The sequence below is a fragment of the Syngnathoides biaculeatus genome, chromosome 4 (assembly GCF_019802595.1).
Source record: "Syngnathoides biaculeatus isolate LvHL_M chromosome 4, ASM1980259v1, whole genome shotgun sequence".
NCBI classification, from domain to species: Eukaryota; Metazoa; Chordata; class Actinopteri; order Syngnathiformes; family Syngnathidae; genus Syngnathoides; species Syngnathoides biaculeatus.
The window spans coordinates 25,181,203-25,195,307 of NC_084643.1; the positions used below are offsets into that span (position 1 = coordinate 25,181,203).

Genomic DNA, 14,105 nt, shown 5'->3' on the forward strand with positions numbered 1-14,105 from the left:
CACCACTTGGTTTTGAAAAATTAAGACAGTCTAACGAAACATTTTGACTTATTTATTTGGGGTACATTAGAATTTAGGCCTCATCCGCTCACGGTTTGTCTTCAATCCATTGTGACAGTGCAAAACAGGGCAGAGGACCTTTTTGCTATCAGGGGCCAAACTAAATGAATGAAACTACAAACCCAACAAGCAAACAAATTCAATAAGCATTTATGGGCTACAATGTTTTTAAGTTTTTTTAAACAGCTCTTCAATTCAGCCTATAATCATGGTTCACATTATATCCATTTCAAAACACTCATACACTACTGTCAAAAAGCTAGATATTGGGACCTTGGGTAAAATCTCCAGATGAACTAAATGTGCACTGTAACCTTTACAGGGAAACTGAATTTGACCTGTAAACATTTCGATGTACAACTTTTTAAAATATTCTTTTGCACAACTTATTGTCAGCAAAATTACAACAGTTGCATTTACAGGGAGTCCTCAGGTTAAAACGGTCTCGACCTAAAATGCTTGAACTTCACGCCAGTCCCCTGCCCGCCATTTTGTCCAGTTAATGAGCACAGTGCTCGTCCGTGTTTGTGCAGCGGGAACATCTTTGCATTTTTCCCCCTCCTTTTTAGACATTATGGCCCCAAAGAAGAAATCTTAGTCTCTTAGAAAATCCATTACCATGGAAACAAAGCTGAGGATCATAAAAAGATCAGAGAAACGAGAGACATAGACATACAATGGTAAAGCGCTAGGCTTCAGTCGGTTGACCGTGGTGACAATTAAGACAAAGCCCATATTTTAGTGCTTGTGAAGGGTTCTGTTCCTATGTCAGATGCAGTGACCACAAAGCAAGGTTCTTTGACACTTGTTGAGATGGAGAGGCTAATTACGTTATGGATTGAAGACCAGATTCCTTTGCAATAGCTAAGCGCAGCCACCCCTTCTTCTCCATCCACCTCTCAGCAGTAATGGTAAGTATAACACCCCATTTATTTCAATGCATTTGTTTTTTATACCATGTATTTTGATTTAAATTCAGAATTACAACGAAATTCGAGTTACATTACCAACATAGGAACAGAACTCGTTTGCAACCCGACGACTGCCTGTATTTCTACTACGGTATACTGTGACTTCTCCAGTCTCTGTGGAACGACCTGCATATGACAAAAGTTGGCAAGGCTTCCAACGAGATATACGCAGCAGGAAGTGACCACCAAGCTTAAGAGTGTCAGTGTTATTGGTAAGGTATCTTCAGAGAGACTGGAGGAGTCACAGAAAGTCATTGTGGATCAAAGAAGTAGTGAATCTTGCCAATTAGCTCCTTGTTATATGTTAAACTCAAATACACAAATATATGACACTCAAAGCTCAGTGGAGACTTGCCTCTGGGAACATCCTCTTAAGTCTTGTTAGCAGGTTTCAACAGCTCCACAAACTGAAGGAGTCACAGAAAGTCAGACAAGTGGACGTCCTTGGGAATTTTCATGGTTTCTACAGAAGGTTGTACAAAAAGTACTAAAACAAAGAAGTTGGACAGGTGTTCAAAAGTTTTGAGAAGTTCACAAGTAAAGGTTATCGTACATTTTAGGTTTAGGTCATCTCGAAATTTCACCCAAAATCCGAACATCAAAACTTTAAAGACCTTTCACATGTATTAAAAAAAAAAAAAAAACAGAACAAAAAAAAAAAAAACTACCACGGATCTATCCTGGATCATTGTTTTAAGTGTTCTACACACGTTTGGGACTTCTTATTTACATAGTCTCGGTGAATAAGTTACAACAAAGTCCAACAAAGATCCCCTAGATGGAATCCATTCCCCGAGAAAACGCAGAGGAAAATCCGAGGCCCATGCCACGCTGGGTGTGTGTCTGGGAGCGGGCCATCTCGTACTGGACATCCAGATTACGGAACATCTCTTCCTGTTTCTGGAGGGTCTTTAGGCCCTCATCATTGAGCGGTTTGGACGCTTCCCCCTCCTCGTCAGCCTGGCAGGACCAGCGGCAACATGAGAAAAATGTGTGGAAACAAAAACAAAAACACACACTTACCTTAATGCCCATTAATTTGCGAAATTTGACATTTTGGTCCTTGTTGCCAAAATTGAGGTTCTCCCACAACTCAGCCGTCTGGGACTTGTCCTGGAAAATCACACAATCAGAACACACAATTAGAAAAAATAAACCAGAACAACAAACATCCAAAATTGTCTAACTAGTTAATTTCTGACAGTAAGTAAGTGTCTTTCGGCGTCACCACAGCGTGTCATCTCAGATGAACACACATACATGTTTGGCACAATTTTTACGCCGGATGGCTTTCCTGACGCTCAGGGAGTGGAGGCCCCAGTGGGATACGAACCCACAACCCCTGGTTTACCAAACCACTGCTCTAACCACTGAGCTACGGGGGCCTTAGTTAATTTCTGACAGTGAAGAGTATTAATTGCACACAGCAGACATTATAAACAAGGTTGTATCTAATGAATATTATTAGAATTATCTTCTCTCAAATAATTGTGTCACTAGATAATGTATTTTGCATTATTAAAAAAAATTCTGTACGAGAAGCAAGCTGTAACGTGACAATTCTGTCAGCTGGGGGAGGAAGTGTCTTTTTTTAAGAAGAAAATTTTCAACTTAATTACAGTTTAAATATATTTTTTTTAATTCTTATTTTTCTTTGTGTATTTTTTTTTTTTTACACTTTCTACTTATGTCTTTGACAACAAAGCTTTTTTTCTTTTAAAGCATAAAGGTGGAATCTTACACCCCGGCTAAATGTAGAGGGGTTGCGTCAGGAAGGGCATCCGGCGTAATACTGTGAAAACAAATATGCGTCCATCTAAGATGACACACTGTAGCGACCCCTAACGGGACAAGCTGAAAGGAAAAGAAGAAGAAGAAAGGTGTACTCTTACACCAGCTGCCCCATTGTGGAATTTTCTTTCCAGGAAAAGTCAAACCGTCAAAGGTTCATCAGAAAACAAGTACAATGACTGTGAATAACGGATATCTATGGATCATTGACATCCATTATAATAGCATTGAATAAAAAAGTAAAAACAACCCCCCCGAAATTATTGAAAAAGCAGGCAAAAACAGCCCATAGCCGTTTTTGGGGATTGAATTTTTGCATTTTGAATCTCATAGGTGAGGTATACCTGTGACATAAATTAAAGGCCTCTCATCTTTTTAAGTCGGAGAACTTGCACAATTGGTAGCTGACTAAATACTTTTTGGCCTACTGTATCCGTTCGTGACTGAGTCTTTCGGGGCTCTAAAAGGCAGGGCGTGGCAAGTTTCATATTGTTTCAACAATAAAGTAATTCAGAGTGCACCAGCAGCTGTGATTCCTTGACCAATTGTGGGATCATTACATTCACTGTGTGTTCTACTGTATTTAGATGAACTGCCGCTCTTCATAAAGAGACAAACAGGGAAAAACAAAAATTACTGTAACAGTCATTTTGTTTTACCCCCTCATGACCCCACACATATAAATTTTTGTCAGCCTTTTGGATCACAGTATCAAAAATGACGTTGGCTAATGATGCACATGCTGCTTCACCACACAACCAATCTTACCCCATCCTTCTTGCCCTGCCACAGCTTCTTGCGCTTCTTCTCCTGCTCGGCAAACTTGGAGGGGTTAACTGCGGACGGGTTGTAGTAGCTGGGCACGGCCACGCCCGTCTCGGCCAGCGCCCTCGCCTGCAGAGCTGCCATCTGCGCTGCCATGGCAATCTGCGGAGTCACCTGTGTGCCAGATGCCAGCAGCGCAGCCACGTTGAGGGCATGGTTGGACGAGGCGGCTACAGCTGTGACGGCGGCTGGGGTAGCTGCGGCAACCACTGGTGAGGTCGCTGGAAAATACACACAACTCAGCACAAGGGAATACTGTAATTTCCGGGCTATAAGAGGCGACTTTTTTCCCACGCTTTCAACCCTGCAGTTTATGCGGTGATGCAGCTAATTTGTGCATATTTTTTTCTAATAGCCGGAAGGGGGCACTTTTTTTTTTTTTTTTACTGGCTCTGTCAGTGCTGTGCTACCGTGTAGCTGCCGCGGATGTTTTTTGTAACCACCACTGTTTGTGTTAGTGTTGTTGCTATGTTAAGATAAGCTAAGGTATTAAAACTTCGACAATTCTTTCTTTGTAAATATCTCGTATTTCAATGTGGGTTTCAATGCGAGTACTTGGGGCTTTTACACAGATGCGGCTTATGTATGTACCAAGTGGTATTTCCTTTACAAATGTACTGGGTGAGCCTTATAATCCGGTGCGCTCTGTAGGCCGGAAATTACGGTACACTGGTACCTTGTACTGTAATGCCCAAGCCTTCAGTATAGTGGTGTTAAAAAGTGTTTGCCCCCTTTGTGATTTTTTTGCGTCCATAACAGTCGGAATATTTTTTCCCCCTTTGTTTATCTGTACCTGATTGTTTTTGTATAAATGAAATATATTTAACATTTGTCCAAAGAGACCACCCATAAAGATTTTTTATTTCACAAGTTCGGCTTTAAAACGACCAATCATCATGCCTGTTGGCGCAACATACATATGAACTCCTCTAAACTGTTTTCCAGGTTTGGTGACAATGTTCCCATGTAGTAGATAACTACATACTGTAGTGCATGTGTTTTCGATGTGTCCCTTAAGAGGCATGACACAGTCAGGAACATCAGGAGCTTGAGTTGTTCAAAACTTGTAAGTTAGGGCAGACCCAAGTCAAAGAAAGTACTGAAAGAAAGTACTAAAATGGCAACAAAAAAGATACCTCACCTCCAACGACCTCTTGCTGACGCTTTTCTAACAACTCCTTCTCCTTCTGCTCCTGGAGCTTCTTGGCTCGCTCTAACCTGCAAAGAAAAACAAGGAAACAAATTATATTACCTCAATACAATTTTAGAATAAGACTGAACATCCACGCATCCATTCATTAATTTTCTAAAGCGTTTGTACTTGGGTGGCGGGAGAGCTAAAGCATATCCCAACTCAACCACATTGGTTGAGAGAAGAGTGATACACCCTTGACCAACGTTCCTTCTAAGCTGCGCACCTGTGCAATTCCGCACTTGTAGCACACACGATAACCGATCCAGCACAGTGAACCGCAGCCTGACTTTTTTTTTTTTTTTTTTAAACACGGTAGCACGCGGTCTCTAACAAGATGCTGCTAGGCCACACCATGCCACACTCTACTTCCTTGTTTACCTGACCCCGCCCACCTCCCGCTCTTAAAGAGGTACACTCATAATTACAAACACCGCCCAGTTCCAGTGCTTTACTTAGAGAAACAGTCTGGGCAACGTAGGGCAAAGAAAAGTTATACATGCTGCTTATGTTTATGTGTAGATAATAATGGCAAAACTAAAAAAAAAAAAAAAAAAAGAAATGCTGTTGCTTTATTAAATATCAGAGTATATGAATTATAATAATAATAATAAAGAAAAAGTGGTGAAACTGGATGAGATTTTCTCTTTTCTAAGTAAAAAAGGTCTGGTTTGAAGCCAAAATAGAAAGTACAGGATGAGATGGTGTATAATGTTAAAATTCCACCTTGGTGCAGCCTGATAGAGGATGAAAGCACAGACAATACACTGCACAAAAAGCTAATTCTGTATTTTAAAAATAGGAGACCTCATAACATTAACCTTAAAACTGGTATCATCATTCAGCTTTCAACATGCATCGCTAAAGGTATTCTGCTAGCAATAATTCCGTTTTACACAAATAAAAACAGACGGGGATATCATTGTGGGTTAAAAATAAATAAATGAAACAAAGTTGGTGACATTTCAAATTTACAGTTCATAGTTGGCTTGGTTTGGTCAGCAATGTATTTTTTTTTTTAAATGTAATTTTCATTGCAAGTTTGCAAAAACAGAAAATTGTTCTTAAAATTTTCTGATGGTAATGTAAATGCTGTAATCTGAATCTTTTAACAAGGCATGTAATTTCAATGAATAACACGGATATGACCACAGGCCATACACCTGATGTTCCTCACAGTGGTCCAAGGGACTGCTCATGGGCTTCGCGTGTTTGCTCAGGCACGTCAAAAATTAGAGGGAACGTTGCCCTTGACTTCTTGCCGGTCGTATCACAGGACAGAGACAAGCAACCATTCACAATCACAATGACCTTTATGGACAATTCAGAGTCTTCAACATGCCTATTTTTGACATTTGAGAATGTGGGAAGACTGGCGTGAATGGAGAAAACCCACACAGGAAGGCCTGTGTCAGTATTCAAGCCCCAGGACCTTTTGTGTTGTGAAGATTTGCTAAACAAACACAACACAGTAGGGTGACAAAACCTACATCAGTGTTTTTTTATAGTCCCCAAAATGCTAAAAAGTGCATTTTTTTTAAACCCACAGTCAAATTTTTATGCCAAGAGGAGTAATAATAATCCTGATCAGAAAATGGATAAATCATTACTCATCACTAGCACTTGCCATTGATAATGTGGTGTGTAAAAGAAAAACTGTAAGTGACTTGGAAGAGTAGGAAAACTGGTTGCCAATACTTGACAAGGTGACTGCGGTCATGCAAGCTCGCTGACCAGTAGTTCAGATCAGTCGGCAGCTCATACTTATTTAAAATACAGTACCACCAAAAAGTATTCATAACCCTTAACTTTTCCCACATTTTGTTACTTGAAGACTTGAAATTGTCCATAGGTGGCACGAAAAATAGTATAGACCAAAAATGCTTAGCAATTAGAGTGGCTGTTTTGGGAGCTTGCTTCCAATTTGAACGAATTTCCAAGAAGGATGCTTCAAACCAGATGGGCCAACTTCCAATTCATTTTCTGGCATGGCTCTTTGACACTTTTCACATGTTGTTACAGTGGACCTGTCCACCAAGTTTTCAGTGAAGAATCTGCTTACCTTCTGGCAAGAGCTTCTTGTGCATCCATGGCTGTGTTCCTGCCCCGGAAGACAGGTGGATTGGGAGACCCGCTTCGACTCCTCTTGCGTACCTTTTCACTCTTTTTCTTTCGCTCCCTGGCATGAGAACAATTAAGCAATGAGAGGGCTAAAAGCTTTGTGGCTGATGTGTTTATGATTCATGTTTCACAGTCACACAATATTAAACGTAGTTTTCAGTTGGTCCTTTTTTTTTTTTTACACTGTTAGTTCAATATTTTTATGTCATCATTGTTCTTGGTCTCAATATATTACGTTTAAATATGTTTGTTGTTAGAACTATTATTAATATATTTATTATGGACTTGCAACAAAGCCAAAGTATTATCCTTGTTTCAAAGATTCCTTGCACACAGGAATGCAGCCAGACAAAGTATCATCCTTGCTTCAAAGACTCTTGTTCACAGGACGGGCCCCCACACACAGGTGTTTCCGGGAAGTGGCAAAGGACAACTTCATCAATCCACACACATCATTTTCAAAAAATGTGCCTTTGTTCAATTGCTTGCTCACCCCTGCTTTTGACCTTTGTGTGTTTTCGGAAATAAAGAAAGTACGTGAGAGGCCAGTTCAGAACGTGTTTGGAGACTGTAACTGGCCTGTCTCTCACGTCCTCCTGATCAGAAAGACGATTTCTTTGTTCCGTTTCTTGTGGATTTATTCCAGCAAATTAGGTGACAACCTAACACTTGTATTGCGTTTATTACCCTTTGAAAAATTTAAGTATTGTAAATGCAACAATAAGAAGCCTAGGATGTATTTAAATGGGACATTTCTATTTCAGACTTCACTTATTGCGGAGGTGGACGTTAATCTAATAACCCCCACCCTCATGCTGGAAGGGGAATACTGCATGGAGATAATCAGTTTATGAGATAAGATTCTGTCGATATCGGCCCTGCGACCAATTTGGGGTGTAGTCTGCTTTTCGCCCGAAGTTAGCTGGGATGGGCTTCAGCTCTATCCCCGGATAAATGCAGAGGGGTTGAGTCAGGAAGAGCATCGGGCGTAAAAACTGTGCCCAACAAATATGAGCGTTTATCTATCTGAGACAACACGCTGTGGTGCCCCCGAACGGGACAGGCCGAAAGAAATACATACACATATACGTACACGTTATGAACAGATAAGCAGTTGATCAGAAAAATAAAAAAACGACCTGGTTATTTATACTTTAATGCAAAACGACTGCACTGGAGTTCAGGAACTAGAATTCTCACATTCAAATTTAGTTGGTAATCATATTGAACATTTTAGGTGGTAAAAATTAACTGTACGGGGAGAACTTATACAGTTATGTACAATATCTATCAGTTGTAAAAATGAGTTGGCCTAAATGACATTATACTGACCCTGTGATTGTCAAAAGATAATTTCTTTCTTTCTCCATACTCTGGCCTATCACTTTGGTAGAGTGGTAATCTTGAGCTCTTAACCTGCATATATTTTCTCTCGGTCTTCTTCCGACAGTGGATTGTGATAGTGTCACCCCTGCCCTGTAGAGGTTGGCAGTGATGTTACTGACTTTTGTCTTTGCCGTTGGCTTGGCTGACCTGGTTAATGTCTGTTGCTTGATATTCCAGTACTTTAAATTCTTTTTGAGGACATTACAAATTGTTGTACTGGCCATGCCTCATGATTGTACAATGGCGCTGATTGATTTTCCCTCTTCATTCAGCTTCAAAATGGTGTGCTGTTCTCCCATAGACAGCTCTCTGGTCGTCAGGTTTTCTTAACAGCAAACGTAGTTTTCACACGTGAAACCCAAGGACGAGGAATACCTAATATTTTAGCAATGAATCTATTAGGCAACATCTGAGCAACTACAAACACCTGGTCACATGTTACAATACTTTTTTTCACTAGAAAAGTGTGTGACTTCAAACAAAAGACCCTCTTTCCCGAGTTGTTTGACACATCTGCAGATCTTACGATCTCAAATTCAAATGTCTTCAGTACACAACAACAACAACAAAAACAACAAAAAAGGAATAGACCTTCCTGTTCCAAAACATTTTGCCACAGAGCCACAACCTGGCTGGCCAATGAGAGCTGCATAGGCTTATCATGGCCAATTGTATACAAGACTTGTGACCGCTCTGCTCCTCACATGTGGAAGTCACTGATCCTGTCGGCCATGCATGACCCCATGAATAACTGTCATATGATGGTGCTCACCTGCTTCGGCTCCTGCTCCGGTATCGGTGTTTGGACCTGGAACGCGACCGAGATCGAGCTCTTCTCTTCCTCTCACGGCTGTGTGATCGCGAGGTCCGTCGCCTCTCTCGGCTCCTACTGCGATGTCGCCTGATGGGAACGCCGGACCGGGGAATTATTGACAAGTATGACTGACATTAGTTAAAACTCAAGAAATAGTGAACCCCATTATATCGCTATGTTCGCAACCCTGTAAATATTGCAGATGTTTCTCTGATGTTTACCTCTCTCGTGAGTGTGACCGGGAAGAGCTGTGACCCCTGGGAGATTTCCTGTCTTTACGCCGCGACCGCTCGTCACTGTCCTCTGCCGAAAGTCTCTCGTGATGCTCATCTGCTTGCTTGTGCGATTTGGACTGCTTCTCCAGCTCTCTCTTTCGTCCCTGTTTCAAGAAGAAGTGGGTCTCTTTCAGGAAAATAGTGCACAAAAAGAGTTAGTACCATGGCTTGCAAGGGCATCCATTGCTTGTACATTCAGAAAATATGAGAAAACATTTGAGTACACTCAAAGAGGTTTGGAACCTTGACTCGCCATTTCATAAAGTAACAGCCTCACAATCATGTAATATAGTAGTATGAGACAGCACTACAGTCGATTTGAATGGATACAAAACACTCGTACACAAACTTATCATATAAATATACATTAGAATTGAAAATACATATGAACTGTGAAGACATGAATGTGTTTGAATAGCAGATGGTTAGTTACCTGTCCCCGTAGTAGACATATTATTTTGCTATGTCAGCAGGCTCCTCTGTTCAGTCTCTTCGTGCTTTAGCACGCTGAGTGTGATTTATTGTAGAAATGTTATCATGTGGTCTATGCACACAATTTTACAAAGCTAAAAATTAAATATATAGCTAATCACCAAAGAGTAACACATCCAAGGATGAAATGTCAAACCCAGACTCATCTCATACTTTGATTTTTTTTTTCCCCCCATCGCTCTCTGGGTCCCCAACCTTTTTCTTTGTAATTGGATACACCCACTTGATATAAACTGCATCTAGAAAGTATTCACAGAGCTTCCGTTTTTCTACATTGTTGTGGGTAATTGCATTAATCTAGTTATTCAATTCATGGCTTTAGCTCTACAAAAAAAAAAGTACTGCACAAAGGCTGTGAATATTTGTGATTTCTTCCCTTTTTTTTAATAAATGTGCAAGTAGACAAATACCAGCACCCCACGTGCATGGGTTTTTGTTTAGTAATGTTTTATAATCATTCAAAGGGATATTAAGTAGATACATCTAAATAATATAGAGATAAGCATCGCTAATCTTTGTTATTATGGAGTGCATGCTTTTATAATTTTGAGGAAACTAATGAACTGGAATAAGGCTTTAACAATATGTAAGTGAAACGCTAACGAATACTTTCCAAATACACTGCATATGACACCAATAATAACACGGCGGAAATAATGCAGTATGTAAGTGGTCCATGGTTGGGGCCCACTGATTAAATACTCACCTTGGTCGCCTAACAACAATTAACGACTGACGCGTGAAAAAGACACGTGAAAATGTGCTTCTAATTCAAAAGGAATGAGGCGAGTGATTAGTTACCTCTTTGCTCCTGCTGCGACTCCGCCTGTGCTTCCTGTTCCCTAGAAAATTACAAGATCAGAGCAAATTATTGGAGGATGTTGGCTCTCAGCTTCACAATTTTTCTTATTTTTCACCCACAGACAGTCCTCTGGTTGGCTCACACACCAAAACCAGTAATTATTCAATGGTTCTGATTGCATTTCCTTATTTTTTTCATCTTCACAACTTGGTTTTCACACATAGCCAGCTCTAAACTTCAAAAAAAAAATAAAACAACAAGACTACGCTATTTACATGTAAAAGGCGCTTCTACTTGAAAAAAATACAGGTTACGAGACGACTTCCGGAACATGTTAATATTGTAAGTAGAGGTACCACGCTATTGTAAATGTGGGCTTCACAGGTAAAACAAAAGGCAAATATTTGTATACTGGCTACGTTCTCATAATCAGTTTTTTTTCCACCCATCACCAGCTCTCTAACGTTCTGATTGGCTAACTAACAAGTACAGTCTTGAAAAGTAAAACCCATGGCTAATAATTGGATTGGTTTTCTGTATTTTCTCAGCTCCATAATTGCTCATTTTTTCCACCCTCAGACAGCTTTCTTGTTTAACACACCTCTAGCGACTTTTTCAACCTTCACGATTGCTTGTTTTTCCACCTTTAGCGGCTCTCTAGATCAGTGATTTCCAACCTTTATAGAGCCAAGGCACATATTTTACAATTGAAAAATCCCACGGCACACCAACAAAGGTAAATGTCACCAAAAATGGGTAGATTAATTACTGTATGTACTTCCTGTCATCTAACAGAAGAGGATTTTTTTTGTTCTGTCTGTCATTGTGCCTCACTGGGACAAATAGATGAATAAAGATACATTATTTCTTGGAGATGTTTTTTTATAGCAATTACGTAAAATTGGATAACTTCCCACGGCACGCCTGAAGAGCGCTCACGGCACACTAATGTTCCGTGGCACACTGTTTGGGAATCACTGCTCTAGATTTCTACACCATAACGTTTATAAGTTTCTTTTTTGGACAGTCATTCTTTCTGAAATTACTCCAATTGATAGACAACTCTATAGGTTCTATTACTAACTTTTTCTGTCCCTGGAACGTGACCTTGAGCGTGAATGGTGGTGTTTGGAGCTTCTCGGCGATCTGGAGGAGTCCATGCTGTGCCTTTTTCTGCGATGAATCGGTGAGTCTGCTGTAGTATTGTCTACTGACCCGTCACTTGCCTGAAAATAAAAGCCCATCAATTGCGAAACAATGTGACTTACTGGGGTGCAGACAGGATAAAGGGCAGACTGGCTGGATGAAATCAATACACCGTTTGCCATTTAAATAATTACTCCCAATAAAAGTCCATTCCAGTGGGACCTGGTACCCCAATTCATGAATTTGAGTTACAAGCCGTAGCAAAGTCGATTTTTTGCTTTAATATGCAATCAAAAATTTGAGTTATGACCAAGCTTTCAATCAGACACCACTTAAGTAAAGTGAGGGTGGACAGGAGACGCACAGATGCATTTTCAGCCATATAATTAATGGTACAAAGAACCAAACTTACTACCACAAAAAGACATTGGAACATTAAGACTAAATGGCCATGTTCCTGACATTATTCAGTATGCCACCCCCTTTAAAGGCACAGATAACATTCCAGTTCTTGTAACTGAGCTTGTCCTAACGTTATGTCATTACACTTTATAAACAACTGTCACTCTTAACACTCTCTTTTATTATGTTTTTACACAATGCAATGTTTTTACAAAACATATTAAATTTTTTTTTGGGGTGGTGGCGGAAGGCATAACCTATTCAATTTCGTTAACAACAACTTCATATAAGACTAACTTGAGTTACGAGCTTGAACAACGAACGAAAACTCGTAAATCCGTCCGTTTAAATCACTGATTGCAAATTCACTCACTCCTTGGTTGTTTAATAAGTTTCCGCTCTTTTAAAGCGTTTCCTAAATAAACACATTTAATGAGTTATATATTGTGGCAATGTATCTGACTGAATGACTATCTCAAGCGAATTCAATCACATTGGCGTGTCTTCTCTTCTCCAGAATGACGAAGAGGTAAACGGATGGCTTACTTAAATTATAGTTTATTAAAACCATTATTAGTAATAAGAGCTTAGGTCGACCTAATATCGCCTAGCTACTTATCGTAGCAAAGTAGGCCTCAACGGTGAAAATAAGTCAATTATTCGCCATATTATAGAGGACAACGACGTATAAATAACACCGTTCACACGTCAGTACAGTCATTTAAGTAATTGTGTCCGTGTATACCGTAAACCGAGTTTTTAATTGTACCTACAGACATAATACTGGCGAGCCCTTCGTAAACGTTCGTGATTTCGTCGACGACAAAACGTGAATAATTGTCTTCTTCTTTTTCTTCTTCTTCTTCTTCTTCTTCATTTGCTGCAGACTTGGAACGTTTAGTAAATTGCTCCTCCTACTGACCAAGCGATGAATGCCTTGTTCATTGCAATACTGTAATACATTTTCTTTCGATGGTGTGATACCATAATACTCACAACACCAATCATATTTTGCATTTCAATATATCCCAATGGCCAGCCCACAGTGACCCAATCTAAGTCGTGTCAGTTGTTTATCACCTTGTCTCAAGTAGATGAGCAGGTTTGAATTCTAAGTCTCGCCAATGGTGCGGTTAGAAAATGTCTTCCCATTGCTCCCACTTTACCAGGACTGTTGCTACTGCCGATATACAGTTGTGTGAACAAGTATTGGCCCCCCTTCTCAAATTCTTATATTCTTGCATCTTCAGAAAATTTAAATATCAGATAAATAAAACACAAGTGAACTTAACTCACTGATTTAGGAATAGCAACTATTCAGACAACGGCCCCGATATGAAAAAGTAATTAATGGCCTAAACCTAACAAGTGGTTGCGCCATCCTCAGCAGCATGAATTAAAATCAAATATTTTGGCTTGCTCGCCCTGACACAATTGTTTGAATTCATTCAATTAAATGGAGGGCTTTTGAGGAAGAATGGCCTTGCATGCGTGGGTTTTCTCCGGGCACTCCGCTTTCCTCCCACATCCCCAAAACATGCAACATTCATTGGACACTCTAAATTGCCTCAAGGTGTGATCATGTTGTCTCTCTCCATGTGCCCTGCGATTGGCTGGCAACCAGTTCAGGGTGTACCGCGCCTCCTGCCCGTCGACAGCTGTGATAGGCTCCAGCACTCTTGCGACCCTTGTGAGGATAAGCGGCTAAGAAAATGGATGGATGGATGGATGTCTCATAAGGTATTTAATTATTTTAGTGTTTATTTCTATATGTATTTTGCTCAATATTGCATTAGTTCAATATTTGTTTCATTGTTTGATGATTGAC

The 14,105-nt window shown here is 40.1% G+C and overlaps 1 protein-coding gene across 2 annotated transcripts; it reads right to left on the minus strand.

Annotated features, from left to right (window-relative positions):
* Positions 1-31: 31 nt before the first annotated feature.
* On the minus strand, positions 32-13,170 carry rsrc2 (arginine/serine-rich coiled-coil 2). Of its 2 annotated transcripts, none has more exons than XM_061817737.1 (10): positions 13,051-13,170; positions 11,814-11,955; positions 10,729-10,769; positions 9,382-9,539; positions 9,119-9,247; positions 6,902-7,018; positions 4,789-4,865; positions 3,591-3,868; positions 2,055-2,144; positions 32-1,991 (listed from the first exon to the last, which is right to left on the minus strand). In XM_061817737.1, exons 1-10 carry the CDS (start codon positions 13,054-13,056, stop codon positions 1,806-1,808), a joined length of 1,224 nt encoding a protein of 407 aa, XP_061673721.1. In that variant the 5' UTR covers positions 13,057-13,170; the 3' UTR covers positions 32-1,805. The 2 variants fall into 2 exon arrangements, with proteins under 2 accessions (XP_061673721.1, XP_061673722.1); XM_061817738.1 differs by lacking the exon at positions 13,051-13,170 and adding an exon at positions 9,869-9,942 and having other exon boundaries at positions 9,382-9,562; positions 11,814-11,909.
* Positions 13,171-14,105: the final 935 nt, after the last annotated feature.

Coding starts and splice junctions, on each gene's coding strand:
- rsrc2 (XM_061817737.1), bottom strand. Junction 10,770..11,813: donor ACGTTCCAGGGACAGAAAAA/GTTAGTAATAGA, acceptor GTAATTTTCTAG/GGAACAGGAAGCACAGGCGG. Junction 2,145..3,590: donor GGCAGGGCAAGAAGGATGGG/GTAAGATTGGTT, acceptor GTGATTTTCCAG/GACAAGTCCCAGACGGCTGA.